General features: G+C 51.0%; 1 protein-coding gene across 1 annotated transcript in view; it reads left to right on the forward strand.

Annotated features, from left to right (window-relative positions):
- FRMD4A (FERM domain containing 4A) overlaps positions 1 to 23,770 on the forward strand; it is a 316,596-nt gene that overhangs the window by 213,752 nt on the left and 79,074 nt on the right. The window contains 3 exon segments of the mRNA XM_077758468.1: positions 5,118 to 5,183; positions 5,451 to 5,508; positions 9,430 to 9,516. Of these exon segments, the coding sequence (XP_077614594.1) occupies positions 5,118 to 5,183; positions 5,451 to 5,508; positions 9,430 to 9,516 (211 nt within the window).

Below are 23,770 nucleotides of genomic sequence, written 5' to 3' on the forward strand. Positions count from 1 at the left end.
AAAACAGGCGTGTGAAAGGGTCCTGGGTTGTGGTTCTGGTCACCATCGAGCGGGGCCTGAATCCCTGGTGGCCCCAACCACCGTCCCCGGAGGAGCGCAGCATGTGGCCCTCATGTTCCTTCTGAGTCCTTTGCAATAAGCACTGAGTGCTTTTATTAAAAAAAAAAAAAAAGTAAAATAATAAAACAAAAATCATAGGTCAATCCTGATAAACTGTAACATGCAACTCTTTTAAACACCTCTCTTTTTTTATTTTTAAAAAAATTTTTAAAATTTATTTCTGAGAGAGAGAGAGAGAGAGAGAGCATGAGCAGGAGAGGGTAAGAGAGAGAGGGAGACACAGAATCCGAAGACAGGCTCCAGACTCTGAGCTAGCAGTCAGCACAGAGCCCAGTGGGGGGCTCAAACCCACAAACTGTGAGATCATGACCTGAGCCAAAGTCGGACACTCTACCGACTGAGCCACCCAGGCGCCCCTTAAACACCTCTTTAATCTGCTTTATGAAATGTCTGGATTGCTAACACTTCCTCTCGTCTGGACACTTTCACAGGCAGCACACTAGTGGCTCAGTCATTCAGACTCTGAGAGATGCCGACGGCTGGGTTAGGGCGTGTTGTGATGCAGAGGGCGCTAGCCCGGCTCCACTCCAGGCCACAGGTCGTTTCTCCTCAGGAGACCAAGTGATGGGGCAGCAGGAGCAGAAATGAGAAGCTGAGTCTGGGGTCAGAGAGCCCCCCAACCTCAGAGTACTGACCACTCCCCCTCCCGCATCTCATCTCTCCGGGCTGGTTCTTTGCCATGTGTCCTGCATGAACATAGATGTCGATACATAGTGCCTTTATAGCATCATAACCTGCCCCCCAGGGACAGAATCTGTCTCACCTGCGGACTCACCTGGGCGTGTGTCCACTCCCATGCTTCCGGCTTGGCCGTCTGCACCTGTGAACACCAACAGATGACACTCCTGTCCCCTCATTGATGGAGCCCTGCCGCCTACTCCCCAGTCCCTTGTGCCCCCTGGGCCTCATCTTCCTCTCCCCCTCCCCCACCAGCTACTCATTTTGAGGAAACCGATGGTCAAAGAGCTAAAGACACGAGAATATAATTCTGGAGACCAGTAGTTCCTACTCTAAGGGGACGTATTCGCCAGGTGGGGGCTCGGTTGTCTGGGGCCAGGGTTGCTTTTTAGTCTAAAACGTCCCTCAATGACCTCCTGGTTCATTTCCAGAATTATTTACACCCCATGTTTACCAGCTCCTTCTCAATCTCTCTCTCTCTCTGTCTCTCCTCTCTCTGGATTTCTCTTTCTTGAGCTCCACAGTCTGCTCCATGCTCACGTTATTACTAATACAGAAATGTCTCTCTTCATGTTGCTATTGTCTTTTGTACCCGTATGAACATCTTCGTCTTTATCAACATCCCTCCATCTCTGGGACCTGGCCAGCGCTGTGTGTGGGCCTCACTTAGGCCTGTGGCATCCATGCCCCTGAGTGTGCCCACGGAGAAGATGCAGAGCTGAGGAAGTGTGATTTTTGAAGCAGGTGCCCTCGGGGAGCACAGCCCAGCTTATGCACAGACACGCCAGCCGCGTGGCCCATCTTGTTGATGCATTGCCAAAAAAATACCTTATTCACTGCAGCTGGCTGGTTGGAGTTGGCCTTTATATTCCAACCTACTTATTTGGATTTTTAAAAAGCTGAGACTTCAGGAAGGGATAAATGCTGTTCATGCTTCATAGACCGGAGGCAGAGCTGCAGACCAAGCATGTCCACCGACTTCCCGCGGCCTCAGCATCATTTCGCGTCTCTGCCATTAACCGTGACCCCTTGTTGATGGAAGCGACTTTCACTCGCTCTGACACCACAGTCTCTATCAGGTTGTCCACATCGCCCTGATCGTCCCTGAAGGGAGGACATATACTTGCCATTCTTCCAGTCTCTCCTCTCACTAGACTGCACGGATGTGGCAGACAACCTTTAGTCCAGAATAAGCCATAGGGAGCCCATCCACCCTAGTCGGGAAAGGCATTGCAGCTTAGAGAGCAAAGCTATGGGGTTTAGAATCCCAGCCACATGTCTGAAAAGTGGGGTAATGACAGCCCTGGAAGCTTTGGTTACTTCTCTACTGCCTCAGTTTCCCATCTATAAAGTGGAATTAACCATACCAACCGGATCCAGACTGTAATTAAGAGCAGAAGTGAGAAGTCATATAACGTAATTAGCACATAGTGAAAGGTACATGAGAATGCTGAGTAATTGTGCCGTAATCCTTTCTGCTGTTTTTCCCCAAGCGTATAACAAGCTTGGACTTCTATTCTGTAGGATTTCCCCTATCGGGAGGCAGGTGAGGCAGAAGGTTAGAATTACATGTCATAGATCAGAGCAGTAGCGGGGCCCCGACCTGGATTCTCTCAAGAGCCTAGCTTGCAAATGCTGGACCCCTCCCCCACACCACCCCTACGGGACATACAGGGCCGTCTACCTTTACTCCCAAACCGCTGACCAGTGCAGGCGATGGCTCCTGCAAGACAGGGACCTAGATCGCCATCCCCCTGTGTTTCCCGGGCCCCTTGCCTGCGGAGAGATGATCTCACAGAACGATGTGGCTAGACACAGTCAGCCTTAATCCTCTGTCTTTTTCCTTCAAGTAACGCAGTGTCCTCCAAATAGGGCTTTGGGATTCTATGGCTGGTGCATTTTTTTTTTTTTTAATAGTTTATTGTCAAATTAGTTTCCACATAACACTCAGTGCTCATCCCCACAAGTGTCCTCCTCCATGCCCCTCCTCCCCTCCCCCCTATGGCTGGTGCATTTTTAATAGTCACCCCATTGATAACTCCCCACCAGAGACCTGGTGGGAAACTGTCTACAAAGTTCAGTGCCCTTGGGCCATCTGTAAATTCCAGAGGAAGTAGGAGCAGGGACAAGGGGCAGAATGGGTTCTCAGCATGGCGTGTGCTCGCACACCATGGGTCTGTGGCTTCAGTTGGGGCCAGATGAGTGGGAAAGCTGGGGCAGGAGAAGCTAGACACTGTGGTCTCACAGATGGCCCGGGACAGCGGGAGGTACGGGGAGAGGAGGGGGTGGCAGATTCCTGCAGCTGTCAAGTGCTGAGAAGCCGTTTAGTTGGCAAACAGTTGAACAGCTGCCTGACGGCGTTCCTGACTTTAACTGCTATTTGTCTGAGCCTTGATTGTGTTCCTGGCTACAGCCCTGCATTGATTTTTATCTCCCCTTCACAGCCCAGGGACCCTCTGTCCCTCAGCTGGGAAGGAAATAGACTCCAGTCTACACTGAGTTGCTTGCCCCTGGATCCAAGAGTTGAGCTCATAGAATTGTAGATCGTGTGGGGCGCCTGGGTGGCTTAGTCGGTTAAGCGTCCGACTTTCGCTTGGGTCATGATCTCGCGGTTCATGGGTTCGAGCCCCGCGTCAGGCTCTGTGCTGACTGCCAGCTCAGAGCCTGGAGCCTGTTTCAGTCTGTGACTCCCTCTCTCTCTGACCCTCCCCTGCTCACGCTGTGTGTCTCTCTCTCTCCTAGAAATAAATAAAAAAATTAAAAAAAAAAGAATTGTAGATCGTGTGGTAGGAAACATGCTCAACACAGCCAGTTATCAGTGGGTGGGAGGGGGGAAAGAGGAGCAGGCCCTGAATGTCTCACTTAACTCTGAAGGTCTGGTGAGCAAAGGTGGCGAGTGTGGGGGTCGGGGGGGTCTACCCCAAACAGGACGGTGCTGGAGAATTTGCTCGGGAGAAGGACTCTGTCACACCCAAAGTACTGCATCTAGGGTTGTCTGGGAGCCAAGGAGAAAGGGACATGTGCCCCTTTCCCAACAGAAGTGTCCAGAAACCACCAAACCGACTCTCCAGCCAGAGAAACGCTCCTTGAAGCTAGCCAGTTCCTGTTCGGGGTGTTCAGAAAGGTGGAGTCTTGCGACGAGTCAGATGACCTTACATACACTAGATTTCAGAACACTAAAATGAAGAGACACCCATTGAAGATTAAGACAGTAATTGGAAAATCAGTAAATTACCCCCAAGTGGTAGTTATTAAACATATAGGACATGTTACCCTCAGAAATGGCCTTTCTTTTTTTTCTAAAAAAATAAATCGACAAAAAAGGCTTTAGAATCAACTCTGGGATACTAAATTAATAATAAATAATGAAAGCCAACCAAGGAGGTCTTGAGGGTTCATCCCTAGGACCGCCGCTTGTCGTGAAGCCCACCGGCCTGAGGTGAGAAACAAGTGGGGAGAAGAGGGAGAAAGGAGGCTTCTGGCGGTGTGGCCAGGTCACAGAGGCCACATCTTTTGGACTTGACTCCTTCGCAGTTGGGATGTGCTTCCCCTCTGCCTCCCCAGGTTGACTCTGTACTTCCCAAGGCAGCAGCCATGGCTCTCTGGGCACCAGAATCCCTCCTCAGAGAGTCCCTCCGTGCTCTCCACCCTGTCAGAGAGAAGTTGGGCTGGCCGGTGTCTCCCAAGGCACGGGCCAGTCTCTTGTTTTAGAACTAAGATCTCAGGAGATCATGGAGCCCCCATTTCCCTTCTGTTAGCTGCCTTGTTGTTTCCCAGGACTTCTCTGGGCATTTGATTGCCTCATGGTTTGTGTTAGCCAGGCCCAAATTCCAGAACTTTCCCATCCTCCTTGGGAGCCCTCAGCCCTGACCACTAATTCACAATAGGGAAACCATGGGCATTCTTTGGCGGTCAATGCCCGCCCTCCCCTGTGAGGCCCTGTGCAGACAGGATCTAGGAGATGAGGAGGACGAGGAAGATGTGGGCATCCTGCCAGAGCGTCCACCCTGATCCCCTCCAGCCCACCTCTTCTTGCCCCCACTCTGTGTCCCTCTCCAGTGAGACACATGCTCACTGCTTCTTCCTCGTCTCCCATGGTGGCACATCTTGCAGGGAGCTGACCCCAAGTAAAGCTGTAGCCCAAGGCCACCTCACTTGGGCTGAGTTCAGAAATGCCACTTCAGAACAAATCGATTTTCCCAGAGCCGTTGGCTCCTCGGAACTTCTCAGGACGTTGCTCAGGCTCAGAAGAAGGATCTCCATTAGCCACGTGCTGACCGTTGACTATATGTAATGCCATCTTTGTCTTGTAATTCTAGTGAGGACCGAGTCATTGAGCACTACAAGAAACTGAACGGCCAGACCCGAGGTCAAGCAATCGTGAAGTAAGTAGCCTCTCCCAGTGCCCACGAGGCTGTGTTTGTGTGTGTTCATATAGCATGTGGCAGGGTTGTTCAGTTCTGTTCACAAGGACATGTATGTCCAGAGGGTGACGAGGGTTCAGTTTCATTTTCAAGTAGATAATCACTCTGTAAGGTTTGAATGCATGCGCGCACATACACAAATATGTCTATAATTCCAGATCTGCTGAATAACCACCTGTGTGTGTGTGTGTGTGTGTGTGTGTGTGTGTGTGCGCCCTCTCTTTCCAGCTACATGAGCATCGTGGAGTCTCTCCCAACCTACGGGGTTCACTATTATGCAGTGAAAGTAAGTACCAAACCTGGCCACTTCTCAGTTTCGTTTTCAATCTCACTGAAGATTTGGGAAAGTGTTGGGGGGATAGGTAGGATGGTAGAGGACTTGGTCCGGGTGATTGTGTGCTGGCGGGACCTGGGGCACTGGAACTTTTCTCCCCACGTAGACTTGATACAGTCACTTTCCACTTTTCTCTTATGTCAGGTGGGTATAATGAATCCCTACTCCTTGTGATTCTCGGAAGAATCCTGGGATGTCAGGATGGCAGAGCCTCTCAGCAGGACGGTTCCCTCTGAATGCAATGAACTGTGGAGAACAAAAACTTTAAGCAGAATCAGCAGTGTTTTTCTTGGTGGTCAAATGCCACATAAGCAATTTTGGAGGAGGAGAACTGGCATTAGAGGCTGACAAATTACGAGGCTGTGTAAGGAAACAAGATGCGTCTTCATTAAGTGTCATGATGGCACGTCCCATAGAACATGGACCCTATTCTCAATTCTTTTTCATTTTATCCGAATTCTCCAGTCTGGGATCCCTTCCTTGAAATAATAATGATGTGCCCGTGTGCCCTAATCTATGATGAGAGAGGATAATTTCCCTTCCTTAATTGACCCTACCATGAAAAGTTTAAATCCTTGCCCAAAGTGTGGCTTAAATGAAAACATTTCTGAATGCAAGACACTCCTACCAGCCAACCTGAGATTCACTTGCCTGTTGACCAGTTTCTCTCCCTGTTTGCATCCAGCTGGATTTTTAATTCCTTTGGACTGGAACATGCTCTCTGTTACGTTTATCTTTGTGTTACTCATGGCGGCTTGCACAGCACTTTGTGTGTGTTTCACTGCCTGTGTCTTCTGCAAAAGTGCAGCCTTCTGATGGCCAGGACAGTGCATTGAATTCCTTTTATTCCCGGAGCCCAGTGTAGTGCCTGGCACATAGTAGATGTTCGGTAAATGTTTACTAAATAAGTGTTTACTGAGAATTGAATTGGGTAATTGGATGTGCCCTTCCATGATGGGAGTGAATGTCGGAATTGTATTTGTGGAGCTCTGTTATGAGGCACACACAAGGACCCCAGTCCTACCCAGCAGCTCAGTTCAGGATTTATTTTTTAATTTTTTTTTATTTTTGAGAGAGAGAGAAAGCATGAGCCAGGAAGGAGCAGACAGAACAGGAGACACAGAATCCAAAGCAGTCTCTGAGCTATCAGCACAGAGCCTGACGCGGGGCTCGAACTCATGAGCCCTGAGATCATGACCTGAGCCGAAGTGGGACGCTTCACCGACTGTCAGCTCAGGATCTGTCAAAGCCTGAAATGGTTAACTTCTTCCTGATGTCCTACCAAAGCTGTCCCCACCAAGGGGGGCCTTAATCTCTCTTCTCCATCATTCATGGGACTCTTAGAACTGTCCCAACCATTGCTGCCTGGAAGTTCTCAAGCCTGAGTTGTAAGTCTGTCCTGAGGAGCATCACCTGGCCCCTTGAGCGTCCCCTGTCCCACGCGAGGAAGGTGAAACCACTGCGGAGGCCAGCTGTCTATAAGGTGGCACCTTGAGATGTGCCTGTTGACATCAGCGGGCGGTCAGCTCCCCACAGGGAAAGTGGTCACATTATTATATAACATGAGGCTCAAAATCGCCTGCGCTGGGATCCAGGTTTCCACACACAGCCTGTGAGGGTCGTAGAGTCTATATCCCCTTCACCATCTGGTCATCATATAGGAATAGTTGTTACAAGACGCATTTCACAGAAATCAGCCCGTGAGTCTCTCTCTCCATGTTGGGAATATTCTGTGGGGACGTGCGGCAGAGGGGGCCGCGCCCAAGAGTGGGAACAAGAAATCTCCAGCATTAGGCTCTCTCGTCTGCTGCCTGTTCATAATTTGATTTCATATCCATTGCTCACACTGAAAATAAGAGATTCTGAAATTCGTCTCTCCGGTCGCCCCCACGAAGGTCTGCTGGAAGACTGTCGAGGCAGATGTTAGCCTGCTGAGAGAGACTGTCAGAGGTGGAGTGCTCGTCTTTCTGTAGGGACTTCATCCAGTCTTTTCCATGCGTAAACCCATGTCCCATCTCATGGTCAGCCCCAGAGCTTGACAATAAGGCAGCCTCAGGTATATATGCTTTCTGCCTCACAATAAAACTTGAGGGACGTGCCCTTTTGCGGTTTGCGAGAGACCAGAAGCCAACCTTGCAGTTTCCAGAGTGCCAGAAATGCACGCATGTTTGGCTGTAGGAACCTCCGGACTTAAGCCGTTGCTCTCCTCCTTAGGGTGAGGCAGGGCACGTAGCCGGGCAAGCCCAAACGGCTGTATCCAGCCTCGCGCCAGTCGGTGGCCTCCCGATTTCACAACTGCCGTATTCTACGGTGTGGTGACCACCGTTACCTGGTCAACTCGAAGCGGTGGTAGCACTGCGCCCCCTCCTGTGCCACTCTCAGAAACCGTTGCAGGACACACAGGCACTTTCCAGAGAGGTTTTATACCTTTAGAAGACTATCTTAGGAAATTACATACCTGAAACGTTTCTAAAAATTCACAATGTATTTCTTTGCCCTTTATCTTTGTGCTTACCTTCAAATAACTCTGTTTGAAAACCATGAAGCCGATTTCGAGTTGTCGAGACACCTACAATGGGGTACGCAGTTATTCTCAGGTGTACAGTCAGGACAAATCTAGGGAAAGGCAGCTAGGGATGCCCGCTCTCAGCTCCTAGCGTTCGGGACCTTTAATTAACAGCTCAGAGCCCTCCTCCTGGATGTAGGATCACAGTTTACAATCTGGTGGCAAGAGGTCTCTTTGGAAGGAGTGAGCATAAAGGTTTGGTGTTTTTGATTCAGTTCCCAGAAGGTCTGGGCTTTGATTTTGCTCCTTTGTCTGAGATGGCCAAGTCACACAGTCCAGCTGATCTCTGAAGGGGAGCTGGACCGAGGGGTGGCCCCGCCCACCCTGCACTGCCATTGGTCTGCTGGAGGGCTGAGGGGCGGACGCTGAGTGGGGCTGGACCAACTGTTTGCTTTGATTTCTTTGTCAGTAAAATTGGAGGAATCTTAACCGCTATTACTGAGCCTAAGAAGCCAAGCTGAAAGGCTACATACTGTCTGATTCCAATTAGGTGACATTCTGGAAGAGGCAAAACTGGCTGCCAGAACCTGGGAGCGGGGAGAAGAAGGGGTGGAGAGGCGGTACACAGGATTTTTAGGGCAGTGAGGCTACTCTGTATGATATTATCATGGTAGATAGACATCATTATACATTTGTCAAAACTCGGAGTATTCAGCACCAAGAATGATCTCCGGACTTGGGGTAACCATGATGTATCCATGTAGGTTCATCAGGGTGTAATGAACCTTCCCCTCTGCTGGGGGAGGTTGATAATGGGAGAGGTTCTGTGGGGAGGGTAGGAGGTACGGGGAATCTCTGTACTTTCTCTCCATTTTGCTGTGAACCTCAAACTTCTCTGAAAAAAGTAAATCTTTAAAAACAAGTTTTTTAGAGGAGTCCCCTTCCATAGTGTCCATGGTCCCTTGTAGCTGTGACCGTGAAGGACCATTTCTCTGCTCAGAAGGTCGTTTTATGAGAATCCGTAGCATCTCTTGGATTCTCTTGTGAGACCTGAACCCTTGCAAGGAGGACAAGGAACAAGCATTCGCTACCTACTCGTAAAAGGGGAAGGACCACGGCAGGCCACTGGCTAGGAGCAGAGCTGGGTCCCCACCCCAGGGCATGCCCCCCGGACACCTGTTCACATAACTGAGCATAATCTAATGACAGGCACATCTGTTAAAGTGAAAAGTAGGAGGTGGGCTCCATCCATCTCAAGGGGTTTGCATTTTCCTTTGTCATCAGACGAGCCAGGAGGCCTTCTCTCGGCCCCTGTGTGTGTGTGCCCTCTGGCCCTGTGTTGACCCATACTCCTTTCCATGTCCTAGGACAAGCAGGGGATACCGTGGTGGCTGGGACTGAGCTACAAAGGAATCTTCCAGTATGACTACCACGATAAAGTGAAGCCAAGGAAGGTAAGCATGGTCTCCTCCGTGGGTGTATGGCTCTCCGAGAGATGTGAGTAAAAATATTACGCCAGGCAGCTTCAGGGCCTCACTCACCAATCCCCTGCTAATTTGAGTGTATACAAATCACTCCACAGTAATCCAGTCTGAGTTCCCGGGTAAATATTTTTTTTCCCCAGTCACTAGGGAAACATGAGCTGTTATAATTATTTAAGGTAAGGAGACTGGTCCAGCTCTCCCAAAGCAGATGGGCCAAAGGGCTTCGAGAGAGTGACCTGTTCGTTAATTTCCTAGTTGGGTGAGGGAGGGTGGGTAGGGGCTTTGTGCACTTGGAAAAGGGAGGGAACATCTCTCTTCAATCCTGAGGCCAGTCTGAGCTTTTGCAAATCTGCTTTATGTGTTTCCCTGTGGTTTTTGTTTTGGCTTGCTTGTTTGTTTTAAACATTTTGTTTAATGTTTATTTATTTTTGAGAAAGAGAGAGAGACAGAGCATGAGCAGGGGAGGGAGGGTGGAAGGGGGACATGGAATCTGAAGCAGGCCCCAGGCTCTGAGCTGTCAGCACAGAGCCTGACGCGGGGCTCAGACCCACGAACTGTGAGATCATGACCTGAGCCAAAGCCGGACACTTAACCGACTGAGCCACCCAGGCACCCCTCATTTTATTTTGTTTTGGGTGCTGGGAAGCTAAAAGAAGAAATTGTAGGTCAACACAGGGTGAATAATAAAGAAGAGTAAAAGGCATTCCTGCAAATCCGGTAAATATTTTATGGCATATTAAAAGTGATCAGAAATCTGGAAAAAATAAGGTCATTCACCAGAAAACAAGTGAGGCAGGACAGGGTCTGCAGAGTCAACGTAAACACAAAACAGAATGTTTGAAAGGGGGCACCGTGCTTGAATTTTCTCTGTTTTCATTTACACACATTTTTCAGACCAGAACAAATTGAAAAATTATAATGGAAAAATATCTCCCGGCTAGAGCTGTCATTCAGATCCTCTGGCACAGAGTAGCGGACAGACGGTTTGTAGTTTCAACCCCGAAATACATAGTCAAAGTCTATCAAAACCACACTTGCTTTAGGAGAGAGAAAGTAATATGGTCCATTATGTCATTCCAGATTGCTTGCCAAGCTTCCTTATCCACGAACAGGACTGAAATCCATACTACATAGCAGAGCTCATCATAGGGTATCCGCTAAACATCTGCCCATAGCCAACTTCTTTATTAAAATGATAGAGGTGGGGGGAAATGGCCCCGTGCTGGGAAGGATTTTCACTCAATTGATTAGTAAGTCAGTGAAGTTCAAAGAAAAGATCCTGAGCCAGTGAGGGGCAACTTCTCCCCTGGGGACAATTCAGTAGGAACCTGCCTGTCCAGGGGCACACTGTTTGGTGGCTAAATCCAAAACCTCTCCAGTTTCCACTTCAGTGCTACAAGGCATGAATTAGACCCCGCGGTATTTTTACTCTCTGTTTTTCTCGGTCATGGGGTCCCTGCTTCTTCCACACTGCCTGTTTCTTCTTGTTTTCCCTCTGCCCCTTTCCCACATGGCCTTTGTAAGCTTCTTTTTTTTTTTTCTTCTTGCATTCACTTTTACCTCCCTCTCTCTTTTGACATCCTCTACCCTCTCCTTTCAACCTGTGTGGCCTTTTTTCCTGCTCACAAGAGCCATGGACCCTCCTAGATCCTTGCACAGAACCCTGGTCACGATCCCTCCAGGCTTTGATTGCCCGTGCTGGTGGAAGACCCAGGCTAGCCTGCACCGCGGAGATTAACCAGGGTTTGTCAAAATGCAGCAGTTGAAGTCTGCTTTCCCTGTGCACGTTGCAAAGACATGCTGACGAGCACTCATCGGCATTCAGTTTTTAATTTATTAATATGCTTGAGCCTGATTTATTTCTCTAATTGAGATACTCATGAACATTGCAGAACTAATAAGATAGCACTTGACAGATTGGGAAACGCGACACATCCCGGAGGCTCTGTAGATTGTAACTATCGCTGTAGGACTCGCGGCGGGCTTCAGGATCAGGAAAAGCACCACGTAAGGTGTGGGTGATGAGCCATGGAGTGAGAGAATATACTCTCATGTGTTGTGCTTGTACAGGTCTGCCCCAGAAAAATGTTAAAAGGTCAGTGTATTCATTCAGGGTATTGGCTGCACTTGGACTGAGTTGTTATTGGAAATGACTGGCGCTTCTGTGGCCTCTGAGGACGTAGTTGGGATTCTTGAGTCTGGTACTGATTAAGGGGCAAACCAAGCCACCAGAGTCACTGCGCACTACTCACGCACTCCGAAAAACATTTGTTGCCTGCTTGCTTTGTGCCCAGCAGAGTGGACGGTGCCGAGGTGGGTGACAGTTGTACCATTGGAGTTCCCAAGCTCTGGAAGAGAGTGTTGGTGAGGGCATTAAAGGAGTCACTGACTGGGCTTCAGGAGGGAAGAGAAGTCCTCACGGATGGGACAGCGGGAGCCAGACGAACAGGGCCGGCAGGCGTGGTGGCGTGTGCGAGAGCCCCGTGAAGGAGAGCCACGTGCCAGGGAGGACCACTGGTGGGCACCAAGGGGCAGAGAGGAGGCCGACGGACGAGGCCCCAGCAGGCAGCTCAGGGTGATGAAGAGGGTTGCATCTTCGAGGCCACGAGAGCCACCAAATGTTTGAAGCAGAGGAGGTGCCGGATCAGAGCCTCGCTGGCATAGAAGCATCGCTCTGGTCATGTGTGCAGGGTGGGCTGGAGAAATACAGGACAGAAGTCGCAAACCGGGGCAGGGTTGCTTCAGTAATAGGGGTGGGGAGGGGGACACAGAAGAGATGGTCAGAAGGCAGGCGAGACTGAGCGGTTGTAGGAGGCGAGAGGGTGGCGGTCTGAGCAGGAGGGAATCTGAATGCCTCCCAGCCAGAGCATGGCATGTGAGAGACGTAAGGAAGGGCCACGCAGGACATGCAGAGTTTGAGGCCTGATGGGGCGTCTGGGTGCTGTAACGGTTGGGTATTCCGTTGGACCCCCGGAGCGTCAAGAATCTCCCATGCATAACTGAGCCAGAGACTGAGCGGACAGAGGAAAGGGAGAGACGCTGCACCCTGCGAGCAGACCTCAGTTCCCCAACCACGCATGACCTCTACTGTGAGACAGAGGTGGGACCAGGTGGCGTGGCCCCGAACCCTGTGTGATTTGGGGAGCCCTCTCTAAGGTATTAATGCGCAGTCTGAACATGAAGTAAGAACAGGCTTCTGCGAGGCCGGCGACAGGAGCAGATGCCCACGGTTCGTTAGCCTGAGGAGCGTCCGCATCTGCAAAGATGTGGAGTGGGACCTACAGGAAAACCTGAGCTAAGCCCGAGCCGTGGTTAAGGCCCAGCTGCAGGGGCAGGACGAGGCAGGGAGCCTGTTCCTTCTCACCCCAACACCAGCGCTGTCGGGAGGAGGCCGTCTTTGTCGCACGGAAGGCGCCTTGGGTCTCGTGGCTGCTGAGCTGTGCGCCTGCAGAGGTGCACTCCGCCCTTGGAGATGCAGATGCACCAAGGAAGATGCCGATGCGCCCGGGAAGACACCGATGCACCTGCGGAGATGTGGTTGCGCTCACGCGCTCGCAGAGATGCACTCCCACCTGCCTATGCAGCTTGACACATCGAGCCCCCAGTGTCCATCTCCAGGGCTCCAGGCCCGTGATTCTTGGTCTCGGTCGAATCCCGGAAATTCATGTGAAACTGTCTGAATATATACAGGCCACAGTCGCCCTGTTCCACTGACCCTGTGCCTCCAACCCGCCTGTTGCCCCTCCAGAAGGCCTCGCGGACACTTCCGACGTGGAGCTGGAGTTGAGGACCAGCAAGGCCACCTGGGCTTCCTTTCCCAACTTGGGGAAGGTGAGCCAGGCCCCGCAGGGGTGTGTGGCCCTGACTCTGCACCGCGGTGCTCCGGTGCACCAGGCTAGGCCAGCTCCCCACGAGTGTGGCCCTCTAGCAGCACCACCCGTCTTGCTCCGGGGCATAGCTCCTCCACCGTGCGCCCCCAGCGCCACTCGGGAGACCGGGAATGGCGTTCGGTTCTGCGTGCCTGGAGCGGCCGTGTCACCTGGCACCACCATTCCGGAAGCCAGCATTCAAGTAGAGGCAGTGCCGGGTGAGTCAGCTGCCTTTCCTTTGGAGGCCTGGAGGCATCTCTGGTGGGCATCAGCAAAGCATCAGCACAGCCGCGACTTTCGAGAATCCACTCAAGCATTTCCATATGATCCACCAAAAAAATAAAGTGGTGAGGAGTGGGGGTGGCCTTAGCCGATGGCTGTCCAGAAATGGCCAGGACCCCCAGCTGGTTCCAGGGTCCCTGGTTGGGTGCACTTTGCCATTCTGGTTGGCTCTCTGAAGCCCCGAGGCCTTGGGGGATGCAAAGTGAAGACAGGGGACCTCACAAGTGGAGTAGAGAGGACACTGCAGCCATTTCCTGACCACATGCTCCTACCTGCTTCCTGCACCTCCTAAACAGATGGGCTCCAGCTCGCAGAAGCACCGCCCCTACTGCGCGCTGCTGCCGTCTGTCAGAAGAAAGTCAGCTTCTTTGTCCTCCAGGCACATCTGTCAGGAATAGCTAGACACCTGGGGACACCTGAAAACGGTGGTTTAGCTTTTGTCTACGTTCAGAAGCTCAAGGCCAACTTCAGAAGTATCTTAGAGGTATATGTGGTACATGTGCAGTAGAATGGCACCCCCCCAAGAAAAAACTCTAAAAAAATCAAAATAGAAATTTATAAGACATTTACACACCACAGAACATGGGCCTTTGCTGGCATATATAAGTTCTTTTTTTTTAATGTTTGTTTATTTTTGAAAGAGAGAGAGCATGAGTAGGGAAGGGCAGAGAGGGAGGCAGAATCCTAAGCAGGGTCCACACTGTCAGCGCAGAGCCCAATACAGGGCTTGAATGTTCACCATGAACTGTGAGATCATGACCTGAGGCAAAATTAGGAGTCGGACATGTGAGAGACTGAGCCCTGTTATAAGCATTTAAATATCCTGCTGTCATCAGATCCTTCTGTTTCTCCCGTTCACCCAGTGATGAGTCCCCTCTCTGTGCCTGCCTCCGACGCCTGATCTCCAAGACGTTCACACTAAAATACCGTGTCACACCTCGGAACCTCCCCCTTGGCTACCTCAGCTCACCTTTCTTCCTTCCCACGCTGTGGTTGGACAGCCTGTGTGCATAGCGGAGAACGTAGTCCGCGAGTGCAGGGACAGCAACGTCCCCACGTCTGACTTTGTGGGTTTGGCTCTGGTGAGCAGAGGGGAAGGAGGGTCACGGCCGTCAGACAATGAAATCTTGCAGCCACAGAGACGATTCTATCCCATTTCTCCTAGCCGGCAAGTCCCATGTGAGCGTGCATGTGCTTGTTTGCTGAGGGAGCCCTGCCTTGCCTAAGTAAGAGGCTCTTGATTTCCAAAAGTGGTCCCACCTGCCTCAGGGAGTAATGAAACCTTGCCAGGTTGGTATGGGGGCACCTGAACTAAATCTCGAACTTCATTTAGTTTGCATTTACAGCCAAAGAGACATGAGCTGCGTTCTGGCTGTGCAAAGGGACTGTGAGTGGTGACGGGCCGTGGATCAGCTGCCCTGCGGCTTTCAGATACTTGTGCCCACACAAGCAAAGGTTTTTCCCCTCTCCTCCTTGGGAACATTGAATGAAAACTAAACGATGGATCTTGAACAGGCATTGGTTATTAACGCTTGCAGAAGCAGCGTCACTCAGAGCAGACATGTCCGGGCTGGATGAAACCCGTCACGTAGGGCTCTCTCTTTGAGAGGAAGACCTCACGCTCCTTAGAGCAAAGCTGAGAAAGTCCGGAAGCCGGAGCTCTGGGACACCCTGTCCCTTCTGTGAAGTGCAAGGACCGGAGGTGTGGGGACATGATCCCACGCTCGGGGCTCTGCTCCCGCCAGCGCCATGCCAAGTCACTTCTCTGCCACATGGCTGCAGTTGGCACTCTTCAGACCCATGGACACTCCAGCCATGGAATCATCAAGAGCCATCGTAAATTACAGGAGAAAAGGCTTTCCGAATGGGGCGCCAAGAAGGTGCGAGTGAATTCCCCCTGCAGGCTGTGGCTGAGGCTGCAAGCATTAGGGGACCAAGAGTATGAAACACGTGACTCCACAAACCTCCCTAGGAAGAGTCTTCAATATCTGTTAATCATCCTGTATGGCTGCAACCCACTCAGCAGCCCCCATCTACCAATCTCTGCCCACTGGGGAGGAATAGCAGTGGGCTCCTTGTTACATATTCAGCAGACGGCATTTACTTATTTATTTGATATGCAATTAGGAGCGCCTTTATGTACACTTAGATGCCCAATTAGGAGCACTGTGGGGTCCCCCTGAGACATTAGGAGAAGGAACCAGAGTAAATGGTCTGCCCCCCGTCCCTCTGAGCAGCCAGTGTAGATTCCGACGGTTCCCCAGAGCATCTTGGAAGCAGGGGCTTTAGTTCAGGGAATTGATGCATTACTGTCACCTCCCTAGATTAGTAAAGATTTTTGATGATGAGACAGGAAGAGAAAATAATATTTACAGGAAATATTCCATTAACTGTGAACTGCCTCCCAGCGGAGTTAGCCAGCTTCAATTATTCAGTCATAAGCACTCCGTTAAGTGCCCTGCTGACTTACTCTGTTCAGCTTCTGTTTGGACGCGCTTGACTCATCGTGGGGCTGCTGAGCCCTCCGTCTTGGCAGGCCCTGGGTGGGTGCCTCCCTCATTCCACCTTCGGGATCCCTTTTGGAAACCACACCCTGTGCACCGCATTGGGAAAGAGCCTCACTCGATGCATTGAGCGTTCTTAGCTTTTTGCAGCCTTTGCTCTTTCCCATTGTTGGATCAGAGGGCCTCCTCCCCTGGCCCCCCCCCACTACACAGATCTCCCTCCATGCAGACCCAGAAGGGTGCAGGGGCTTTGGTTGACAGGCCCCAGCCACGGGTCAGCAAGAGGGGCCTATCTCGAAGCTGAGGAGCGGGCCTGCCCGAGGGAAAATGGGTTGGGGGTGAGTTACCAACTTTAATTCCCCAAGAAAAAGGGGGGAAAAAAAGCAATTTCAGTCTCAGAAAGTCAAGCTGCCCTTCCCAGATCATCCGTATGAGACGTCCTATTCCCAGAGCACCACTCCTGGGTGTGGCTGAATTCTCTGGAATGGGAACCTCGGATCTCCTCCTGGACAGAAACTGCAGTCATTGGAAAGCACAGGGCTGGAGCTTTAGGACGTCAGTAGAGGGTGGAGAGTCTGAAATCCCCTCCAGAAACTGGTCCCCATGTGAGAACTGCCTGTGGTGGGCCAGGCGCTGCTCCAGGCCCTATACATGTCACAGCGAACCCCAGAGGCCCCTGCTCTCACAGAGCTTGCAGCACAGCAGGGTCAGAAGGGTCAGAAGATGATGTCAAGTCCCTCTTCCACGCATGACGTCAAAGTATTCAGTTCTAGGAAGCTAAGAAGTCAGAGCAAGGAAGAGTGGAGGGACGGCTGGTCAGGAGTGGGCTCTCCAAAGAGGTGACGTTTAAGTGACTCTCCCTGTAAGAAGTGACGCATCAAGTTCCCTGAGAGGCAGGGGAGAATCTGCAGGAAGTACTTTGGATTAACGCCGGCGCGGAAGGGGAAGGAAGAGGAGCATGCAGAGAGGGGCGCTGAGCTGGGATGCAGTTGGGACAAAGCTCTGTAGCTCCAGAGGAGTCCTCGGATATCATCAGAGCCATTGGAGCCATCACCATGGTACCGGGGCCGGAGCCTAACCCCCAGGGTCAACCAATCAGTAGATGCAGTTGACCCACAGGGAAGGGGTCATGACTTGGGCAGGGTGGCTCCCTACAGAAGAGAGAGATTCCGGGAGAGGGTTAAGTTCTTCAGTCCCAACGGAGAGACCGGTCAATATGGCATCATAGCTTTTTATATATTTATTTATTTATTCGTTTATTTCTTTATTTTTGAGAGAGAGTGTATTTGAGCATGAGAGGGGCAGAGAGAGGAGAGAGAAAGAATCCCAAGCAAGCTCTGAGCTATCAGCACAGAGCCCAACACGGGGCTCGAACTCAGGAACCCTGAGATCATGGCCCAGGCCAAAGTCAGGTGCTTAACCAACTGAGCCCTCCAGGTGTCCCAGTCCCAACCCTGTAGCTTTTACAGCGTGATTCTCAGAGTGTGGCCATGGACCAGCAGCCTCCTCATCACCTGGGGACATGACAGAAATGCACACTCCACGTCCCCACCCGAGACATAGGGACTCAGACCCTCAGAGGGTGGGACTCGCTGTTTTCACAAGCCCTCGAGGGGATTCGGATGCAGCACATGGTTTGCGGACTCCTATTTACAGACAGGCAATGAGGAACTTTCTTTGTGATCCTACCTCGTTGTTGTTGTGAAGGTGGTCTCTGCTGAGTTAGAGTCAAACTCCTCTCTGGGAGTTCAAAAAAAAAAAAAAAAAGTAAGCCAGAGGTCCACAGTCAATCCCAGAATCTCCACCAGCAAAGAATGTTGATGCTATTAATTCATTCACTCCCAGCATATTCAGAAAAGTTGTGTGATCACCCATTTACTCTGTGCCTGTCTTTCTTTGTCCGTGAAATGGAGACTCTGAATCCGGAGCCCTCATGGGATTTTCTCCACCCTGAATGTTTCCACCTCAGAGTTTTATTGTCTCTCTCCAAATGCTGTTGCCCTTGACATAGCAAATATCACTCCTCTCTTTTATGCTGAGCCTGAGAGGCAGAATTGCCGGGAAGAGCAAACAGTATCTCTTTGTCAAGAGGACCGATTTTTTTTCTTGGTCATTGGATCTGGGAAACCAAGGTCCTTCTGTTCCCACAAGTGCCATGAAGGCCGTTCTGGAACCTCGTCCTGAGTTACCCACTCCACCAGGGACAGCAGTCTGCATCTTGCTGCATTCTTGTTGAAGCCGTCCCCACAATATTCAGGCTGGCGTCAGGCTGTCACTTTTGAAGAAGATGAAGTCTGTGAGCAGAAAATAAAAGCAGTGCCCCATCCAGGTGGATAATCCTCAGAAAAAAAGCTGTCATGTAGGAGTAGTTTCTCTGCAGATGTGCAGAAGAAGAGAAATGTCCTTATTCCTTTAGGAGACGCAGGTGCAAATCTCTCCGGGGTGACTGATCTGCTTGGAGGTATCTCATGGAGGCGGGTGCTCTTGACCCTGAAGATCCCACCCGAATGTCCCTGGGGTACTGGTTTCAGGCACCAGCCTCCAGGCTTGGCATAACCCTTCGGTGCCACGTTCATGCCCCACCTCCTACCTTTATCAGTAGTTGTAAAATACCTGGTCTGGTAGTCGTGACCCCTCAGTCCTAATTACGGCACTGCAAGGCAAGTCCCTCTCCTGGGCCTCCGTGTCCTCAGCAGCAAGGCTGCTGATACAGACAGTCGGGACTCCTGAGGTGGAGGTGATCTAGAAACCGGAAAATAGTTAAGGAGAGTGAAGCAAGAGGTACACTCATCATACAGCCAGAAAGGAGCCACTCCTAAAAGGAAAGATGAAAAGGAACATTTGCTCAAAACGGTGGTAGAGAGAGAAAATGTCCTTTTAAAAAAAAAAAATTGTTTAATGTTTATTCTTGAGAGAGAGACAGAGTACAAGCAGGGAGGGGCAGAGAGAGAGAGAGGGAGACACAGAGTCCGAAGCAGGCTCCAGGCTCCGAGCTGTCAGCACAGAGCCCGATGCGGGGCTCGAACCAACAAGCTGTGAGATCATGACCTGAGCTGAAGTCAGACGCTTACCACTGAGCCACCAGGTGCCGAAAATGCCTATTTCTAAGCAGGTGAACCCCTAGCTGTCTTTGACTGTTGTCGGGTTTAGACAGAGCCCAAGATAGACCTGATGAGACAAGCTTCTCTCCCTGAGTGACAGGCTTCTTGTCTTCCGTGTGGGGAGGCATGTGTGACAGCACAAGAAAGGCCATATGAAGAGCCACGGTGATGGCATGGAGAGCAGGGGTCAAACACAACCATTGGGTATTTATAACACACAGATGAACACCCAGCCACACAGGTAAGCAGCCCCCTTGAGGCTGACCAGCTCCTAAATAAGTCACGGAAATGGAGTCCTGTTAGGCAGGGAGCCCCCACTGATCTTGGATGCAATTTGAAGAAGCAAATCAAAACCGAACGCTATTGATGGACCCCAGACCTCTACAGAGGGGCATCCATCCCCCCACCCCAAAAGGAGCCATGAGCCAGGGGTGACTTGGGAACAGATTTGGTTTCTCTGGCTTCAAACCCAAAGACTTTGCTAGTCTAATGAGAAGTGATCACTGGGAACTCAGAAGGCTGATCTCGGTTATCTTACACGGTTTTCTAAAAATGTGTCCTTCCCCGGGGCACCTGGGTGGCTCAGTTGGTGAAGCATCCAACTTCGGCTCAGGTAATGATCTCACGGTTCATGGGCTTGAGCCCCACGTCAGGCTCTGTGCTGACAGCTCGGAGCCTGGAGCCTGCTTCAGGTTCTGTGTCACCCTCTCTCTCTGACCCTCCCCTCTCACGCTGTCTCTCTCAAAAACAAACATTAAAAAAAATTAATAAAAATAATTTAAAAATATGTGTTCTTCTCTAGATAAAAACCAGGACAGCCCTGTGACTTATCTGATCCCTCCCAAGAAATAAATACAAAGTCTCATGGTCACTTTGAGTAGCAAAATTAGCTTTATTAAGTAATTAGAGTACTAATAACGAAAGCTCCAAACTTGACTTGAAGTCAAATCTTCTCCCCTCTCCTGCTCACCTGGCCAGCCTGCTGCTCGTCGTTTTGATCTCTTGAGCAGGAAGGAGCCAGTCAACAGTTTGGGGTTCCCCTAACTTGGGGAGGCTTCTATCAAGTTCTCCCGGTGACCCTCGTGAGCACTCTCCCTAGTAGGTTTGCTGCAGGCTTCCTCCATTTCCCTCCCCGGGTAGAGGAGGCTCACAACAGCTCTCTCTCTCCCTAAAATTCTCCCTCAGTTTCCACCTTTCTAAACATTTTATACCCCAGTTGAGGCTGAGGCATTTTGGGATTTTCTGAACTATGAGGCACGTCCAGCTCGCTGGTATTCTTAACTATGTCCACATGGTTGTACAGCCAATTTCCAGAACTTTTTCAAGCCTGAAACTCTGTCCTCCACCCCAGATGACCACCTGTGCGCGCGCGCACACACACGCACACACACACACCCTACCCCCATCCCCTGGGACCCAATGTTCAACTTTGCATTTCTGTAAGTTTGACGGCTCTGGGAATTTTGTGGAAATGGAATCCTAGAGTATTTGTATTTTTGTGATCATGGGGTCACTTCAGACAGTGAAAGATGGCCCTGGTGCACAGTCACACCATGACATCAGACCAACCAGGGCTGTCACAGCAAAGCAAAGCCTGTCCAGTCTGTTCTTTACCCATCTTTTGGCCTTTGCTACTGGGTGGTCTGCTTCCTACCTACCCACTGGCCTCAGCTAATGCTTCCACTTTCCTACTCCATGCCTGGTCCAGCCCACAGAGCACAGTCCATCACAAACCTGTGTGGAGCCAAGTTCGGGAGCCTCCAGAGAGCCCTGGCCAGTGAAATCTTGGACCATCCAACCACCCACTTCTTTCCAGCATGGCCAGCAGGTGTTTCTGACGGCTACATGAGGCTTTACGAGTCTCCTCACTAATCCCTGTAATCGTTTTGGAAAGTATTTCCAAGCATCAAATGTGGTCCATGGACTCCTCCCGGACGACAGCACACTTAGCCTCCTTGTTCAGGACTTCTCTCAGGAGGGCAAAGAGCCATGGGTCTATGGAGGCCCAACTCTCGAGGCCTCTTGTTTGCCAGGAGACCAAAACCCAGCCCTAGCGGTGATAGGCATTAGGGGCCCCAGCTTAGAGAATTGCCTCTGCGTGCGTGCACACTTGTAGATCTTTAAGTCAGTGTTGACTTGATGCTTGCAGCTGTGTGCTGTGAAAACCCATAAAAAACCAGATCGCTGAGCAGATTTCTCACCGGCTAACTAGGGAAGGACGATAGGTCCCATAACAGCGGAAGAGACTGTCTCCCGGAGATGCTGCCCCCCAGAGCTGTCGGGCGAGGGGAGTTCAGGTATCATCTTTAGAAGGAGATCCAAGGGAGGACCCTAGTCAGAGACCCTTCTGACGGGTTAGGGGTGCTTCTTAGGGTGAAGGAACACCACTGGGGGGGTGGGACGGTTAAAGGGCTTTTATCCTGGATTCCTGGCTCCTTTCAGGTAGTTAGTTTTAACTAAAGAGTGTCTTGTGATTTGTGATTAATCCAGACGATGATGGGCCCTCGGGAGCCCTCGGTCGCTCCTCATCTCTTCCCCCAGTCCCTAGGCACTCAGCCTGCTTTCCACCCCTTGGGTTTGCCCATTCCCAGACAGTTTGTGGGAATAGAATCCTAGTCTGTGTCCTTTGGATTCTGGCTTCTTCCATGTAGAAGGTTTGCCAAAGCCATCGTGTTGTAGCCTGACTCAGGACCTCGTTCCTCTCTGCGGCTGAAGACTATCCCCTTGTCTTCTGAGGTGTTCTTCAGCATTTCCTGCATTCGTGAAGCAAACCTGCACATGCGAGTGGTGCCTTGGCTCTTCGCATTGGCCCTATTCCCTCATAAGGCGTGTGGCTTGGCCCCCAGTTTCTTTCTGAAAAGACTTCGCTGTTCCTTCAGCTTCCCCAACCGCCTTGTTGACCGTGGCAACCCATGTCCTACCTTCTGTTTGTCCTTGGAACCTATTTTCCTTTGACTTCCCAACTGCATCATTTTCTTACGTATTTGCCCACCCCCCCACACACAAAAATATGGATTCTTTTACATATGTATATAGTGTAGTACCATATTATATAGTAATACATAATACCATAGGTCTGCTGTCTAGCACAGTGCCTGACATACAGTAGATACTAAGCAGTTGCTTAGTGAATAAAAACAGTGCTGAATATTCGCTTGTTGGGCCCCACTGCCAGTTGGGAGACTGTGTCCACAGGGACGTGTGCAGTGGCCATGAGGGTAAGTGCGTAGCTCCTGTGAGGAAGGGCTTAAGCATCATGGGGAGAGTGAGCCCTTGATGAGCAAGAGGAAAGGAGGCCAGAGGCACCAGTGCTTCTCACAGCCGAGGATTGTCATTGGGAAGGTGAAAAGCCTAGAAGTTCCTTCCATCTGGATCATCCTTCGATATTTTTGGTTTCTTGGACCAGAAAGACCCAGAAAGCTAAGAGTAATTGGACAGGAGGCGTGGCATCGCTGGGGTGCTGCGGTCCGTGGGACAAGACTGGCGAGTCGGGACACCATTTCGTTCTCTGAAGCAGGAAGCGTTAGGCTGGGAAACCTTGCTTGCTGGCTCCAGTATCTTTTTGTCTTGGGAGACCTTAGCCGCGTGTTTGCGCTAAGCCCAGCCCAAACAAGGGAACGCTGTGAGATTTTGTTATTGTTAACGAGTGTGATCCTAAGGGGAAACCCAGGTTAATCTCCCCTTCCTGATCCCGCAGGCCTCTGGAACACCCAATGCTGGCACAGTCAGAAAGAACCATGTGGGGAGGCCCTCCTGCCCAGCCCCCTAGGGCTCCGTGGGAACACTTGCAGGAGAGGTAGAAGACCTTACCTCCCTGGAGCCTCCCTAAGAGCCTGAAGCCAGCAGAGGCCATTTGTAGGCAGAAAGAGCTGTGGGAGCTCCTCCAGGTCTAGAGAATTCCAGCTTGTGACCGTAGGCTTCCCCCACCCCTCGTTCCCTGTGGAATAGAGTTTAGCTCAGACAATGGCCACCAGAAGGGGGAAGGGCTGTGGTGCCTGGGTTGTGGCTCTTGGGCTGCCACTCACTGCCACTTCCTTGTTGACCTAGCTCTTGAAGTTGATTTACTCGTTAACCCCCGCTGGGGCTCCTCATGTGTGGATGTTGCTTGAATTTTTGTGTAGGCGGATAAGCATTCAGCTACCAGCTCCCATCATTGATCAGCTGTGTGGCTTTGAGAAAGTGACTTAACCTCTCTGAACTTGGCTGCCAGAATACCTACCTCCTAAAGCTCTTTCCTCACTCAACAGATCACTGGGCATTGCACTAGGTGCCAGGAAAGTACCTTCAGGAGGCTTCTAGTCTGGTAGAGAGGACCTTTAAGTGAAAGACCGTTGGAGTACAGGACGGACATTGCTTTGGTAGAAGTACACATGCGGGTGTCCTGGGGAACTAGCCCAGGCTGCAGGGGAGGGGGGAGAGAGCTCTGGCAAGAAAGCCTGGATGAGAGCAGACTGCTGGGTCCAGGTCT

This window comes from Crocuta crocuta, unplaced genomic scaffold (genome assembly GCF_008692635.1).
Source record: "Crocuta crocuta isolate KB4526 unplaced genomic scaffold, BGI_CrCroc_1.0 scaffold32, whole genome shotgun sequence".
Taxonomy (NCBI): domain Eukaryota; kingdom Metazoa; phylum Chordata; class Mammalia; order Carnivora; family Hyaenidae; genus Crocuta; species Crocuta crocuta.